Source organism: Lepidochelys kempii, chromosome 3 (assembly GCF_965140265.1).
Source record: "Lepidochelys kempii isolate rLepKem1 chromosome 3, rLepKem1.hap2, whole genome shotgun sequence".
Taxonomy (NCBI): Eukaryota; Metazoa; Chordata; order Testudines; family Cheloniidae; genus Lepidochelys; species Lepidochelys kempii.
In genome coordinates, this window is record NC_133258.1 from 76,325,504 (window position 1) to 76,343,537 (window position 18,034).

The window sequence follows — 18,034 nt, forward strand, 5'->3', positions numbered from 1 at the left end:
TTGTCTTGAAAGTTTCCATGATGAGAATGAAGCATCTTTCTTCTTGATTAGTTATAAATACTAGAATCTGAAAGTCTGATTAAGACTGTTGGAGCTGCTGCTGGACACAATATTTAAAAATGGCATCAACTGTGACACTAATTGTGTAGTAGTTTAGGGTCAAAGATCACTAAACAGTTGCCATTCTTCTTTAAAACCAGTTTAATAATCAGAAAAGAGATATTCCCCATTCAATAAAATCTTTAATGTTAATAATTTCAGTTTACACTTTACATATAGGAAATCCCCAATCTGAGTAAAACAGTAGCAGCAGTCTTATCAGTATGATAAGCAGTCTCAACTGATACAGAAGACTCAAATTCTCATTCTTATAGGTATTTAGAAATTTTTTTTCTACAAAGAATATTCTTTGGAGATACTGAATATTTGTTTTCCGTATTTTGATATTAAGACTCAACACTGACCTCTGATACTGAATACCAGTAATTTCTTTTTGCATTGTGTTAATTACTACATTACCTGTGCATTACATCAGTTTGATATACAGTGCTGCATGGCCAAGTTGAGATAGGCCAATGTATGGGTATAATTTTACAGTGGACCAAAGTAAAGATGCAATATATAAACAGATTTCAGAGACAGAGTTAGATTTGGTGGAATTGGGAATCCTTCCAGAAATTCATCCCTTATTCCACTGTCTTAAATCACACTCCTTTAAAATACCATCCCGGGTTGCCTGAAATATTTAATGAACTCTGCAGAGGTGGGTGAACTTAGAAATAATTAAAACAAACAAATTGTTGGGAGAGAAATAGCAAAAGTGGGATGGGCTTAGCTTCTGCTATATTAACACATTCCAGGACACAATGACAATCAATATGAGAAAATGAAGAGTTGGAAAGAACTATAAACATTTTGAATAATTACATACCTAAAAAGGTGAAGATGGTGTTGTTCTACATTGGGCAAAGTAAGCAGGGAAGAGTCGTGTTTCCACCGGCCTTGGATAACCATCTGCACCAGACTGGTTATACTCAGAGCAGTCACTAACCAACCCTGGTTTGCTGCAACATCCAGCATTGCCTAAACAAACAAGACATTAAATACAGGAATACAGTTGTAACTACCTCTCCTTTTGTGTTCCAGATACAAACTAACAACATTTCTTTAATGTTAAATGTACAGGGACTTACTGCACATAAAATGGGAGTTTGACTGTGGGTCTAACTCAGCTCCTATTGAAGTCAATTGAAGTCTTTCTACTGACCTTAATGAGAGTTGGATTAGGTCCTAAATCATCACTAAAATGTATCCCAAAATGTAACAGCAGTGGTCCATTTCAGAGTTTGCCTTTAAAAACAAATCACTGGTTTGGGGCACTACAGCACCATAAAATGTGACTTAGAGTACAGTCCAAGCACTGCCTGTAAGGTGCACATCTAAAGATTTGCTTTAAAGGGATGAAAAGTTACAGCTAAATTCAAAATTGTTTTTGAAGGTTTCTGTATAAGAAAGAGTTTGCATACTTTCAGAATTATTGAAAACACATCCAATTCAAATAAATTAAATGAATATTAAAAGTTTGTCCCCAAAATGAATATTTAATGATAGTTCATCGCATTAGCTACTAATACTAGTTCCATTTTATGGATGACGAAACTGAAGACCAGAGGTAAAATGACTTGCTAAGGCAAACAGAGCAAGTCAGTATCAGAACTGGGATTTAAGCTTAGAAGTTTCCTGACTCCTAACCTCCTATTCATTCAGACAACATTGACTCTCAACACTATAAATGGGCCATTACACTTTCCAGGCCCATTTCTAATTTTTATTCAGTTGATTTTTTTTTAATAGAAACTGGAAATCAAAATGTATGCTAAGTAGCATGACTGAGGACCAATTTGGCAAAGATGGGTACTTGTGCTTAACTTTATGCACAGTGAGGAGCCCCACTCACTTCAATGAAACTGCTCACAACACGTAAATTAAGTGTATGTGTAAGTCTTTGTAACAGTGTGCCTAAGTTTTTTCTTGTTGAACCAAAAGAGAATCTGAGAACTTTTCAAAAGGACATGTTTAGTTTCAATATAACACTTTTATAGTGAATACAAATATTTAAATATATAATACAGGTTTCACACTGTGCACAGTACATTACAACAATTATTAGAATTTACTGGGACATTTCAGTTGGTAAGGGATTCTGCTAAAATACATTTATTGGTTTGCAAACTGCAGAAACACTTAAAACAACAATAAAATCAGATTCTTTGTACTAATTTCATGTAAAGATGTATTTTCAAAAGCAATAATTAGGTAAGAAATTTGAAATTTCATTAAAATTTTGGAAAATTGTTAAAAAAAGAAGCAAGAGTAGGAATGTTCAGTATCATTTCAGTCTGGAATGTTTGGGAGTACTGGACAGTCTCCATACATTTTTTTAATTTAGGTTCTTAGTTTTGGTACTAGAATCCTGTAGTCTCCTTTTAAAGAACATGCTTAAGACGTATTTGTGTTTTTTTCAAGACAAATGACATTGTTTGATGCTTCCTCAAGAATGTACAAACTTACAATACTTCTAGCTCATTTTACAGCCCACTAGTGGAATAATGAGGAGCTGTGTATATTAGCCTGTACATTTAATCAAATGTTTTACAGACAAACAAAAGGCAGCATTTACTTAAGGCAAACTAAACAGTGAAATCTTCTTTAAACAAAGGAGTTGTTTACACATGCTGAGCTATTTCAATTAAATTACTCTGATTCCGGAGAAATGCTGACTTTAAAAACACACAAGTTGGTTTCAGTCATGGTCAGACACACATCTTACATTAGTAGATTACACTGCAATTTCAACAGGTTTTGTTCCAGACCAGCGTGATAGAATCACCGACATATAGAAAAATATTTAAAATGTTGTCCTGAATTGCATAGGTTTTGCCCCATTTCTCATGAAAGAAAGTGGGAAAGTGTCCTGCAGTTAATAATATTCTGCATGCAAGGAATCTTTTTGGGGAGTAAATCTGAAATGTTTCCATTTGCCCTATAAATTAACCTGTAAAGGCAAAACTATCAATGTTGACACTGTTATGATCTTCTCATAAGAACCTCCAAGCTGCTTTGCATTTTTTTGCTATAGAAAGTCTGATGATGCTGGAAACCAAATTTGAAAGGCGCAACCAGACAGCCTACGAGCTTGTGTGTTTGTTCACACACAGATTTCTAGACATATGGAAGGAGGAGATACCCTCAGTATTTATCAAGGAGAAGACTGCCATTTCAAAAATCAACTTACTGGTAAATTAATTATTTTTCTGCTTGTAGATTGTACAAGGTATGTCTTAGCCCGTAAATCTCACTTACCAAAGAGTAGCTACCTCAAACGCTCTCCCCAGACAGCCATACCTCTAATGGCCACTCCTCTTTTCCCACTCTTCTTCCTTCCTTCCCTTCTCTCCTTTCTTCTTGTTGCTACTCTTACTTAATCTTTACCTATGCACTTGCCTCATCCCCCAATTTGCAATAACTAACATACATGGGCAACAATGTGATACCTAATTACCTTGTCTATTGTGTCAACAGACCCCAACGGCGGAACAGGTGTATTCGAGGACCTGTCAATTCTCTGCGGCTGTGAAGATGAATGAGGGCTGCAGCAGGACGGAGACCTCTGGTTTCACAGACTTCCTTTCTACTGGGTCCAGACCTCATTCCTGCTAAGTTTCATAAAGCTGCCGCGGGCGCACCAGCTCACTCACGTTAAAAGATTTCATATGCAGGCCTCTGCCAAGGGTGTTAACATCTCACACTACAAGTCCTGTGGTGATGGGGACAGGAGTAGTAATCTCTGGGAGTCCCTAGTCACAAATCTGCATGGAAGTGGAGGCTGTGTGTTGGTCGTCTTGTACTTGTACTTGTGAGACAGATGCATAATTTGGCAGCTCTTTAGCACACGGCGTCTTCATTCTAAAACTAAGATAATCAGGACTGTTATTACCAACCTTGAGTATGCTGATGACTGTGCCACCCTCACGCACATTGAGGCTGACTTGCAATTCACCGTAGATCTTTTCTCAGATGCTTATCATTTCCTTAACATTGGGAAGACTAAGGTGCTTTACCAGCCTGCCCCAGCATAAGCTGCATCCCTTTACCCCCAAATTGTCATTGGTGGTGAACCCCTGAAAAATGTTGAGTATTTCCCTTAACTTGGTAACCACCTCTCCCAGACAGCCAATCCTGCTGTGGAGATCGAACATAGGATCCGTTGTGCCAGTGCATCCTTTGGAAAATTGCTTTGTCATGACTTTATTGACAGAGATCCGCTGATGGAAACGAAGATGCTAGTATTCAATGCAGTAATCATCCCCACTCTTCTTTATGGGTGCGAGACATGGGTGACATAGCAAAGCCATCTTAATCGTCTGGAGTGATACTAACAGCGCTGCCTTATGAAGATTCTCCATATCAGATGGGAAGATTGTCACATCAATGCCAGCGTTCTCTTTGTAGCTAACACCACCACTGTTGAGGCAAAGATTATGAAATATCAGCTTCGCTGGGCTAGCCATTGTGTGCAGATGGCTGATACTCATTTTTTGAAGCAAGTTATCTTTTCTTAGTCATTGTAAGAGGACCTGTGGGAGACAGAGAAAACACTAAAAGGACACACTGAGAATATATTTTAAGAATGGAGGCATTGACCTCACGAACTGGGAGGAGCTGGCTGGCAATAGACTGCAGTGGCGTTGCATCATACATTAAGCCTTAGCACATTTTGAAAAGAATCGCCTTGCTCAAGATACTGAGAAATGGCAGAGGGAAAAGGAAAGAATACAGCATCCTGGCCAGCAGTTGTGCTCTCTCTAAGCAACCATCTATCACACATGTGGAAAATCCTGTCGAGCAAAGATTGGACTCCTCAGCCATCTTAAGTCTCAACAATAACTTTTCCCCATGGCAGACATCATGCTTGTATCGAAGGATAGCCACCAACTGTGTGAATAGAAGTTATTCTTTTGCTTATATGACCATGACTTTCTTTATGCTTCCAGTATGTTGAGTTGGTTTTCTTTTTGTAATCTACTTTTGTTGACAATTGTAAACATTTGTTTTTACCTAAAATAAACTAGATTTTTGTTGAGGGTTGGGGGGAGGGGAAGATGGGTAAAGGGAGAAAGAGTTCACAGAATGAATGGAAGGATCCTTTTTATAGAATATCTCATAGAAATGGACAGAGGCCAACTTACAGATATCCCCTATGGGGTACCAAAAACCTGTGTGTGGGGGACTGTATGTTCCAGATTATTACTAGGAACCCACATAGCAAGTCCTCTTTTCCTCTTTAATATTTTTCTCCTTCACCTATATAATTTATTCACAGCATCTCGGTCTTGAAGTGAAATACAAGACAGTGACATTGTGAAGGAGTAGGGACAATGGTAAAGTTTGCTTGTTTTATTTGCTATTTTGGAAACCTACACACATTTTCATTTTTAGCTAGTGTAAAACATACACATGCTTGATACTCAATGGAAATTGTAATTCCTGTAAATACTCAAGATAACAAATTGAGTCATTCAGTTTCCTCCAAATTGGCCATATATAAAACCTAGTAGCTAAACATTAGAAAAAAATTTAACAGATTTATTTCCAAGTATAATAATTATTACTACTACTTATTATTTGTGTAATCAGATCGCCTGTATCGTATGAATAAGGTTTATTCCTTCTCTTGTTTCCCATCATTTTCTCTTTTCTTTTCACCTCACTCAACATCAACTCATTATGAGTTATTAATATTTTGCAGAGATAAATGGTTGTTTATGTGCTCCAGAAAACAATTCTTCTCATTGACCTGGTCTTTTGTCCCATAAGTCATTTAAAATATTGTAACAGCCTGCCAAAATACATGGTACGTTATAATTTTAATTCTTGTAAGCCAAACCTTTAAGTAAGTAATTTTATAAATATCTTACAGCTGATAACAGGTTAGGCTACTTTAAGAATGTTGTTCCAGAGTGAAAAATTGCACATGGATAAATCTGTTTGCTATAGCATCTCATTTGAACGTCACAAAGATTTCATGATGAAGCTGGATATGTTAATTAAATTTATGAGATTTTAAAAAAAGATTAGCATGAGATGAAAGTGACACAGATCATGCAAGAAATTTTCTTGTAGTAGAGTAAAACAAAAGGTTTAAAGTAAACTAATAAGTACATGAAAGCATCTTTTGTTTTTTTTAATATGGAAGAGAAGATGAGCTGAATGGAGGGACCTGGGAGCACAGAGAATATGTATTATTCTTGATTTTGTTATAAAGAATGACAGAGAAATAAAGGAAGAAAGTAGAAAATGTGCATAATCATATATTGGCCCCAATCCTACACTATTTTGGCCCCAATCTGACACTGATATGGGCACTCACATGGCTCTTAATGCAGGATTAAGGCCTTAGCTTGTAAGCCTTTTAAGTGCTTCTTGTCTTAAAGTGCCATGTGCTCCAATGATGCTATATAAATAATCACAGTAACAGTTAAGGAGGTGTACTAAAGCACTATTTTGGCCTTCATGTCACACAGCTTGACTAGAAAACATCAAAGGGACTGAAAGTTCATTTGCTATAAAGATCAACTGTAGGCGTTGGATAAATGGGAATTCTGGCTCATTCTGTAATGAAGCAGGTGCAGAGTAAGATAGTATCAGTCATTAGGGATGAGCAAATATTTGTATTAGGTTGATATTCAGATTTCAGAGTCCAAATATTTGAGTGATATTTTGATTCTGATATTGATTTTGACTATTTCACTTTTCCCCAGGAACGCCTCCTGTATGAGAGCCTCAGTGCCCACTTCAGGTGACTCTGCTCCCGTTAAGGAATTTTCAAGGGGCAGTGGGTGGCTGCTTCTCAGTCAGTAGTTGGTGGGGGGGGGAGCCATATATAGATTCTGTCTTCTAATCCCGATTTTGTTTTTGATAGGGTCCACTCTGTTGTCATCACTGGGGGTCTTCATTTTCCTTCCCTCCTTAAGTTCCTCTTTTTCTCTCTGACCAAGTGCGGCTTCCTCCCTTTCTCTCATACGTATCTTTATTTTGTGGTGCCTCCTATGTCCCAGATGCCCCCTTCTCCAGCTTGGTCTACTGATGTTGAAGGCAGATGGTGCAAGGCAACAGGGAGTTGTCTCTTCTCTTCCTGGCTCTCTGCCAACTCTTTCAGCTGCTCCTCCTCACTATGCTACATCAGAGACCAGTGATGTCCTATGTTTCCCACAGGGCTCCCCTGGCTCCTCTATGCTTAATGGTAGTAAAGATAGATAGAAATCTCTTGTAGAATGGAGTCTATGCAGGTGACAGGGACTCTTGACTCTCACATTGAAAGTTAAGCTAATTATCAGTCTCAAACATCAGAGGAATTTGACAAGCTAGCTGTCACTTCCAGCAAGATCTGAAGGGAAAGGCAGTGAGAATCTAAATAGAATCTTCCATCACAGAGGTTTAGGTCAATCATCAAGAGGACACAAAAAGCTGCCCTATTGTGCCTTCAAAGTCTGCTGGGTCCTGATGTGAATGGATACATTTGTTTCTCTCAGCCGCTCATACTAAGGATTCTGAACTCTAGCACCAACTGGCTGATTCACAGTCAGTTCTAATCTGGGGGATGGGAACTGAAAGTGTCAGCTTCTCTTCGTATGTGCCATGAATAGTGGTTTCCTCAAATGGATTGATGGCTTCCTGCTCAAATAGGAAACAGGAACTGTTCCACAGGGTCTGGCACCTTTCAGTGGTCAAAGTGGATGTTATCGTCTACCCCTGGGAATTTGGTCTAAAATATATATAGTCTTCTTTCCTTAGCAGTTTTTATATATAGAGAGATATAGAACTCCTCCTGACACTATTTTAATACATATATTCAAAAGAGGAAGTAATGTGACATGGGAAGAAATAGCAGTGGCAGAAGCTTCTACCCATGCGCTTTCGAGACAGTTTTAGAACATATGTTCAAATAAAGAATGTCATTTACATACTGAAAACATACGCACCCTTGTAAAACTGATCCAGTCATAGGAGCTATTACAATTACTTTGAAATCTGTCATTTTAGAAATGTTCTGGAGAGTTTTAAATTTTTTTGTGGTACTAGTTTTCATATCTTGCCACTTGTAATTCAAGTCCAACTGTACAGGCTTAGGTGGAAGACAAACTGCATAATTAATACAAGTTTAGGAGCTCTAAAATGACTTAAATGTTTTTACATGTGCCATTGAAGTGTTAGGGTCCAATATCTTGGACCTTAGAGGGCAAGGTCTACTTCTCAAATGAATTTTGGGAATCTCTTATTTTCGCCATGGTTAAACTTTATAATACTGTGACTGTGAGGTACTGGTTGTGACTCCATAATTAAGGTTGAGTTCTGTTGCACTTAAAGCAGAGATTCAACCTCTTAGCTTAGTAGGAAGAATACAGCGTATCCGCTGAAAAAGTACAGCACTTACAAACAAGTAAATCAGTTAATTACTTTATGAGTGAACTGCAAATGGCAAAAGATTCATCAAGGTACGAAGGCACCAGGCCAGGTTTATTGTCAGCGAAGCACGGTATTAGTATCCCACAGACTTTTCCAGACCACTAATACATGTTTGCCCTTAACAATGGACCAGCTCAGTGAATGGTGGGACTTTCTGTTCCTTTTTAGGCTAGACAAAGACAATTCTCTTGAGATACATTTTTATATCCTGATACAAACAAGTTATGTACTGCCCCACTGACATAGTTAGTTACTACCCCCTGACATTGCTAGTTATCACCTATCACCTTGTACATGTTGGTTTGAGTAAAACATTTTATTATGTACTGTTATTCTGATCTTATCTTTTAGGAGGGGTTAGTAGGTTTCTGTTATTCTTGGGGAATGTTTTTGTACCATTTTTGATATTGGGATGTTTTGGTACTACTTGATATTGGGATGTGTCTGTGTGAGTACTCTGTGCCTAGCACTTCTTAGAAATGTGTTTTTTTGCAATATTAGCTCTGTTTTTGCCAGATTTTGTGAGCAGGTCCTGCCTTTTGCTCACAGCTAGTCTTTGCTTTGTATTAGAAAAGCTCTGACTACCACTTTAGCCCAGGCCTCAAACCAGGCCTCTGATACAATGGCTTATGTTTCAGGCTCTCTTCCTACTTATTCCCCCCATTTTTGTCTTTTTATGGGGAGGATGTTTACCCATTGTCCCGGAAAAGCATAATGCATAGACTGAAGATGGCCCAGTGGGCTAAACACTGTTATGTAGCCACCTTAGTTTTTTATTTACACATTTATGCCCCATTTGTTCCTTATTTTACACATTCCCTCATATGACTGATGGACAGATTTTATTTTTTAATTGTTTTTAGTTTTTTATAGTGAACCTGGGAATGTTAAGCCTGGGACCATGACTGAGGTGTGAGGTGTAGAGTTGTGCTTTGATAACATGTGGGTGACATAAACAGACCTTTATGCTTAGTTGGTGGTCAATGAGATGGGCTTTGGTTAGGATTATAAGTGTATTGTGCTTTTACCTTACAGAATATTATGGGTATATGTACTAATATATATGAGGGATTACATGATTTGTTTGAATAATTAAATACCAGCTATATTTTTATAGAACTTGTGATAAATGATAATATATGGGTAATATTGGTATGCATAAATATATGTAAATGCATATGTAATAATATGCATATGTATATATGTTTGTACCTTAAACATTTTTTTATAGGACACATTTGGTTTAACACACCTCACCAAGTATTTAAGAATACAGATGTTTAACAGCCCTTACAAACTGTATAAGTACAAACATTTGCTTTTAAAACATTAATAAGCATTTGATTATTTTTAATAATGATTATTTATTACTACATCAGTGTTGGAACATAAGAACAGCCATACTGTGTCAGACCAAAGGTCCATCTAGCCCAGTATCCTGTCTTCCAACAGTGGCCAATGCCAGGTGCCCCAGAGGGAATGAATAGAACGGGTATGCCCTGTTGCCCATTCCCAGCTTCTGGCAAACAGAGGCTAGGGACACTATCCGTACCAATCCTGGCTAATAGCCATTGATGGACCTATCCTCCAAGAATTTATCTAGTTCTTTTTTGAACCCTGTTATAATCTTGGCCTTCACAACATCCTCTGGCAAAGAGTTCCATGGGTTGACTGTGGGTTGTGTAAAGAAATACTTTCTTTTCTTTGTTTTAAACCTGCTGCCTATTAATTTCATTTGGTGACCCCTTGTGTTATGAGAAGGAGTAAATAACACTTCCTTATTTACTTTCTCAGCACCAGTCATGATTTCATAGACCTTGATCATATGCCCCCTTAATAGTCTCTTTTCTGTGAATAAATTGAACAAATATTTTGTTAAGCTTGAACGGAATCAAGGTATTGCAAATGTTAGGCCTTAAACTTTCGTATACTTCAAAATGCAAGCCTTGCAAAAATAACGCTTAAGCTTGTGGTGAGGACGCGCTGCAACCAAATAACATTTTATGCTGACACCTATGTACTTATCAACACCAAATTACCCACATTCAAGATCCAATTGTCTACAAAAAAAATAAATAGGCCTAAGTTATACAAACAACTAACAACTGGACATAAAAATTAAATACGCATCAATTATACAACTAGGGCAACCACATAAACAATGTGGCCCACCCTAATTGGTTGGTCTGTTCTAAAACACGGCCGTCAAATCAGACAAAAAGGACGAAGGCAGAGGACTGTGTGTGTGTGTGTTTCGGTCATAAAAAAACCTAACCCACACCCCCTAAACCGAAGGAATGTGCACTTCTCAACTGTCTGTACCTGGACAGTGAGAAAAGCGGCCAACTAAAGGGTAATGTATTTTCGGATGAATGCAGGGTAAGTCTACAAAGTAAAAAAGTCTGGTTGCTCAAGCCAAATTGATCATAGTTGTATCAATACTGTAGCATAAAATCAATAGTAGGTGGCTGATGCATAATAGCTTTGCATGTATTTATGTTGGTCTTTCAAGTAGGCTGAGAGAATGCATATAATGCTGTTGTTCATTAGCTCCTTATACGTATAGTTGTGTTTGCCTTACAGTATTTTGTCACCAGAAATATAAAACTGGTAAATAAAAGCTTTACTTATGCTTGTCTTCTGGGCTTTTATTATGACCTGCCAGAACCAGCATATGTAAAGTCACTGTTCAGAAATTCGCAAAATGGTCCACAATATTACATGTACTTGCGCTTGTTCTCAATATAATCTGCCTTTGTATTAATTCTTATTCAGTGCTGGTCTTTGGTCTTCCTTTTTTTGTTTTGTCTATGCTGTTATTACAGTCAAAAATCATTAAAAGCCTATCTTAAAAAATAATTAGTAGTTCTTACTTATTTTATATGAACTTCATTACATCTGTGTTGGGTGGTGGGAAGTAGCTAACACCCCAGGGTAAATTAGGGCCCCGAGGCATGCCTCCTTCTTCCTTTATCTCTGCATTTTCCAAGCTGAAAATTCCTAGTCTTATTACTCTTTCCTCATTTGGAAACTGTTGCATGCCCCTAATTTTTGTGACCCTTTTCCAATCTATCTTTTTTGAGGTGGGGTGACCACATTTGCACATTTGACTAAACTTTTATTGAAGCAGCACTAAGGCACACAGCCAGCGCCTCATCTGCCAACTCTGGGAGATGGAGAGAGCACTGAGATGCGCTACTTTCCTGCATTCACCATCCCCAGTCTGGGAGATGGGCAATGTTTCCCTGGCTTTTGGAGCTGGCAGGGAGGCAGAGTGGTGGGCTCTCTTTCTCTCCAGCAGGTGGGCTGGAAGGCTTTGTGCAATTGGCAAGAGCCTTCCCTGGAAACTGAAAAATTCTGTTTCAGTTTTCCTGAAATAGAATTTTTCCTGTGAAAATTTTCATAGTTTTTGATGTTTTGCCCTGTTTCAGGACAAAACTTTCTCAAGTACGAAAATTTTCACGGAAAGGGATTCTCTTTTTTCGGCCAGCTCTACTTCAGAGTACTGGGCCTAAGAAGATAACTTTTGAGAAAAAAAATGTAATAACTTTTGCTCTGCAAAAGTTAAATACTTTTTTTTTTCAAATGCAGTTTTGGAATTGTATACCTGTATAGCTATAGTCTCAGAGGAAAAGATGGCTTACCTTATTTGCAGTTAATAGGAATGCAGCCAGTAGGGCAGATGGCACTCCTCTTACATTATTCTCTGTAACCCATCTCTTTCACACATTTTCGCCTCCCTCCTCCACCTGCTTTGCCACCCATTACTACACATGCTCTTTTCCATCCCCCACCTCCTTGAAAGTCTCTCTGATGCATGCCAACTAAGACCTTCCCAGATGCTTTATAAGACCCTCTATCTTGCTACTTCAGTCTCTAAAGTAATATTATCAATGTGATCTGAACTATGGAAGGCATTGATCATCTATTGCAGTGGTTCCCAAACTTGTTCCGCCGCTTGTGCAGGGAAAGTCCCTCGGCCTGCACTGCTTCCAGCAGCTCCCATTGGCCTGGACCAGCGAACCACGGCCACTGGGAGCCGCGATCGGCTGAACCTGTGGATGCAGCAGGTAAACAAACTGGCCTGGCCCGCCAGGGGCTTCCCCTGCACAAGCAGCGGAACAAGTTTGGGAACCACTGATCTATTGTATATATTTGGTTGAGCACAACATTCTAAGTTTCTTACTGGTTTTGCTTTAAACAGTTTAACAGAGATAGATCCAGCCATGGATTGCGATACTGGGAACATGAACATTACAGTATTTTATCCAATTGGTCAAAAATTTGTTAAGTTCCAGAAATCCAATTTATTCTTAAATTGTTATTAATTTATAAATTGATATACTGTACTATGCTGATCAACCCAACAGCACAATAAAGTACTTTTGAAAAATTCCCATGGCAATGAAAACCCACTCTCACCAATATAAACAAGCTCCAAGTTCTTAAAGATACCATTATATCCAATTTCAGAGCTTACACCAGCATACTGAGTGCAGCAAAAAGCTACAGTCATTTTCTCAAGATAAATATGCCCTTTTTAAAGGTTAAGGTCAATTTCCAAGCAATAGTACAATATTTTGTCAATAATTAAAATATTTTAAGTGCATTTATAAGAATTTTTTTTCAACAGCAGCAGTTGTTCACAGTTACTTTCTCCTGAACTTTTGGCCCCTAAGGTTAGCATTCAGGAAGCTCAGCTGCTGTCTAACAAACTTAATTAATCAAAAAGTCATTTCCGAGCAGTAAGTATGAGTAAAAGTGCTTCAAGTGTGCTAGCAAGCCTACAAGTTAATCAAAATGCTAATGCAGTACAAATTAAAGTTGTGATTAACATTTCACAGTAGCTGCTTAAGTGAATTGATCACACAAATGGGTTAAGCATTAGTCATTTCCTCCAGCCCCAACTGGGAAAAGGTTTGTTATGGGTGGGGGAGGGATTGTACATAAGCAGCACCATATCATCATTAAACTGTCACCAAGTGCTGCCATACAACAGTTTACAAGTTTATCTATGGTGTGCTCCCCTTCCCCCCAAACCAAAAACAAAAAAACAGGTTAAAAAAAATATCATAGGCATACAAAATAAATTACCTCTCTAAAGAGAGCTGGCATGTAAGTTCCCCTGAACATCTTGTATGCAGAGGTACTCCCTCTACAGCACTACACATGTGTGTTTATTATCTGTAAATGAACACGATCAGTGCAGCACACATCCTAGGTGAAGGGTTTTCATTACTCTGTTGCTTCTGCCCTTCTGAGCTAGGATAATATCAGTCCAAATGTGGAAGCAGCTAGTATTACAATGATGACTGAATTCAGCTACCACCATCGGTGTGCTACACACATTCATACACAGTATATGTACTGGCTAAATGAATGTGTTTCAGAAATTTTGTCTATATTTTAAAGTTTATTTAATTTTTCTCCTCCTTTCCCTCCTTCAAAGGCCCTATTTATTTTTAGTAATACACACATCCATTAAAATGGAGTGACTATCCCTTGCTCCAGGCACTTCTCAACAATTCTTAAATATACAACCATAAAATAGACCGCTCCTGTAGCTGCCTCTCTTCATCCACTAATCACATTATCTACAGCAACCAGCAATAACACAGCAGCTATAAACATACTTAAGATCTTTAAGATCTCCCATCAGAGCCTTCCCACTTCTCCACAACTAAGGAAAACAAATGGACTTTGGAACATGCTCTAAAACTAGGGCTCTTAATGATGAAGGTAATGGGGAAAGCAAGCTCTAAAGTGGAGGGGCACAGTCTCTGTCTTATATGTGCAGGACTATGATTCAGGCACCTCTGCTGATCACAAATGTGCTGATATGACAGCAACCTATCTTCCAGCTGAGGAGTGCTAGACATAGGTCCCTCTAAAGCACGTCACTGAATCCGGTGAGTCACAAGATACTTGTGAAAAGAAAAGGAGTACTTGTGGCACCTTAGAGACTAACCAATTTATTTGAGCATAAGCTTTCGTGAGCTACAGCTCACTTCATCGGATGTAGCTCACGAAAGCTTATGCCCAAATAAATTGGTTAGTCTCTAAGGTGCCACAAGTACTCCTTTTCTTTTTGCGAATACAGACTAACACAGCTGTTACTCTGAAACCTGTCAAGATACTTGTGTGTACAAAGGTAGTGTATATGTTAAATTTAGTTAAATGGGGCAGAATACTTGTTTCTGTCATATTTTTAAGGTGCTTTCTGAGACAGCTAATGCAAAAGATCCAAGGCAATTACCATAAGGTTATTATTATTCATTATTTTACAGTACCCCAAAGTGTGCTAGGCCTCACAGTTCAAACAAGGAACTAAGGTCCCTGCCCTGAAGGTCTTATACTCTAAGTTTGGACACGAGATAGCAAAGGGATAACAAAACAGCGATAAACAGTTCGGGTTACGGTACTACAATCCCATGGTTACTCAGTTAAGGGATGTGCATATTTCTCACTGCAAACTGTACTTCTGTCTACAATTCCAAATCTGACTTCTCTTCTGTCTTCTCTCAATGTACAGGTATCCTACTGAGATGTGCTTAACACATCCATAGGCAAACACTCTTCAAAGGTTAAGGCTGAGCTCCATGGCAGTCCTACTCCCTGGAAATACTAAAATGTTTTATCAACGATTACATTACAAGTGGAGGCTCGTAGCCAATCCAAATGTAAAGCCAGCTGCTGTCATATTATTTCTCAGTGAAAGTGACTGCCCTGCTGAATATGAGATGGATTGTATTACTATCTCAATTATCCATTTCAATTAATACAAATATAGTAGGTAGTTTCAGAACAGGAGAGTAAGAGCTGATCACCGAATACACAGCCAGAAAGTATAGGGCTTGATAAGAGAAGCAAAAAGGAGATTAGATTTATTCTATTTCACATATTATTAAATCAGGAACAGGAACAAAGATGGGGCATTGCTTTTAAAATAATAAGCAATACTACTACACTATCAAAATATTAGATGAATCATTTAGTTAGAATAAACACAAATTTTGTCTTCTACTATAATGGTCTTCATCACAATCCTTTGTTGTAGGCAGTGTAGTTGTAGTCATGTCGGTGTCCCAGGATATTAGTGACAAGGTGGGTGCGGTAATATAGTGGACCAACTTCTGTGGTGAGAAAGACAAGCTTATGAGCTTATACAGAGCTCTTCTTCAGGACCTGGCAGGCACAGAACCTGAAAAAGAGCTCGGTGTAAGCTCAAAAGCTTGTCTCTCTCACCAATAGTTGATATTACCCTCACCATTGTCTTTCTGAAGAAATATCAAGTTGTCATGCAACTGTTGGCATGTTCAGCACTATTCCACAGAGCCATATGTCCTCTTTTAGTGAAGCAGGATGGGAGTGGAGAATGGGACATATGAAGACCATGCAGAGATAATTTTAAAAACAATTATTTGTGTTATGGTAATGTCCAGAGACTTAGCTGAAATTAATTACTATTGTACTAGATGCTGTACATTACACATAGCAAAAGACTGAGTTCTTTGGGTCAGGAACAATTTAAATAGAAAAGGCAGACAAAGAGTAGGAAAAATGGAGTAATATCCCCTTTTTACAGCTGGGACACAGACAGAGAGAGATGAGGTGATTTACTCAAGATCAAACAAGACGTCTGTAGCAGTGCTGGAAACTGAACCCAGATCTCCCAGGCCTCAGTCCTATGCCTCAAGCCTAAATCCATCCTTCCTCTCACTGGAAGTGCCTTCATTAGTCCTCGTCTCTTACTTTTAAATGTGGGGCACAGCCTTTCATACAGAAAATTCCTGAAGCCCCATCAATGACCCCAAAGCCATTAACTGCCAAAGCTGTCATTCAGCTGCCAGGAAGACCACACAACAACATTCCCGGGATTTGTGCAGCAAATAGGAATGGACACCACATGCCCCTCGCCCAGTCCCAGGTAAGTATATGACAAATTTCACTGTAACAAACACCTTGTTACAATGAACTAAACCCAATGTCTAAATGATATCAATCATAGCAAGGCTATAGTGAAACATGTTTGTCCCCCTTTCTACAGCAACAATTGTATTTCTTTACTGGGACAGCAGTAAGACTGCTGGAACCAGATTATTTTTGGTGGGGGAATAAGCTCTTTAACTGACATTTGAGCTTATGAATTTGTTTTCCATCTTGAGCATATTTCAACATAGAGCTGTAATATAAAAAAACAAAACGTTTAAAGGGGCAGAAGAAATCTCTGTTTCAAGAAAAGCAATTTTATGATAAAGGCTGCAAGCACTTTGGATTGGGAAAGTGAAGGGTTTTAGACCTGTACCTAAATGAAAATAAGCTTGTTTGAACATATTTACCGTTGCTTACTCTGAAAGAGGCTTTTGTAACAGAAATTAAACTTTAAAAGAGATCAGGGGACATTCAGTCTTAAAAGAAATTATCCCAAGATGGAAGTGAACATTTGTTGGTCCCTGAAGGATCCAGGAAAACAGCAGACTCATGGGAATTGCAATATATATTTTTGGGGGAAGTTCCATTGCCTTTGGTATACAGAAGGTCAGACTAGATGATCACAGTGGTTCCTTCTGGTTTTAGAATCTATGGGTCTATATAATGACCACTAAATACGATACCTTTGTTTAAAGACACCTGTCTTGAAAGAGGAGAAGGAAAACTTAGCCCTGGTCTACACTAGCGGGGGAAGAGGGGGTAAACCTCAGATACGCAACTTCAGCTATGCAAACAGCATAGCTGAAGTCGGCGTATTTTAGGTTGACTTACCTGGCCGTGAGGATGGCAGTGAATTGACTGTTGCCACTCCCCCATCGACTCTGCTTCTGCCTCTTCCGAGCTGGAGTTCCGGCGTCGACGGGGAGCGCGTTCCGGGATCGATTTATCACGTCTAGATTAGATGCGATAAATCGATCCCCGATAGATCACTTGTCTTCACTGCCGAGCTAAATCGATTTAGTGCGTTTGGTGAAGACACGCTACGTTGATGAAAGCATGCTCTCCAGTTGACGTAATTAATCCACCTCAATGAGAGATGGAAGCTATGTTGGCGAGAGTGTGTCTCCCACTTCCATAGCGTGGTGCAGACACTGTGTTAAGTCGATGTAAATTACGTCACTCGGGGGGGTGGTTTTTTCACACCCCTGAGCAACGTAACTTACATCGACTTAAGCGGTAGTGTAGACAAGGCCTAAGAACTAAAGGGCAGGCTCAGAGACAGAAGGAATGATGGAGTGGGTGAGAAACATGTGGGAGACTTGAGTTTAAAGAGGCTTGTATGTGGGGGTGGAAAGTAGGGATCTTCCATTCTGCAGTGGGCATGAGATGGGGTGGGAGTTCAGGGCCTCTCTGCTGAGACATAAGCATTTGAAATTCTCCTCCAATGGCGCTTCATTCGCTCCCTGGAGCACCAATGCAGCACTGCTGTGGGGAGCCCACCATAGCTCAGCAGTTTGAGCACTGGCCTGCTAAACCCAGGGTTGTGAGTTCAATCCTTGAGGGGGCCATTTAGGGA

The 18,034-nt window shown here is 39.0% G+C and overlaps 1 protein-coding gene across 5 annotated transcripts in view; it reads right to left on the minus strand.

The window, feature by feature from the left end:
- ASCC3 (activating signal cointegrator 1 complex subunit 3) overlaps positions 1-18,034 on the minus strand; it is a 508,597-nt gene that overhangs the window by 10,151 nt on the left and 480,412 nt on the right. For 3 of the 5 annotated variants that reach the window (XM_073336867.1, XM_073336864.1, XM_073336863.1), the window contains one exon: positions 932-1,083. In XM_073336867.1, coding sequence (XP_073192968.1) covers positions 932-1,083 — 152 coding nt within the window. The other 2 variants (XM_073336866.1, XM_073336865.1) reach the window with 2 other exon arrangements.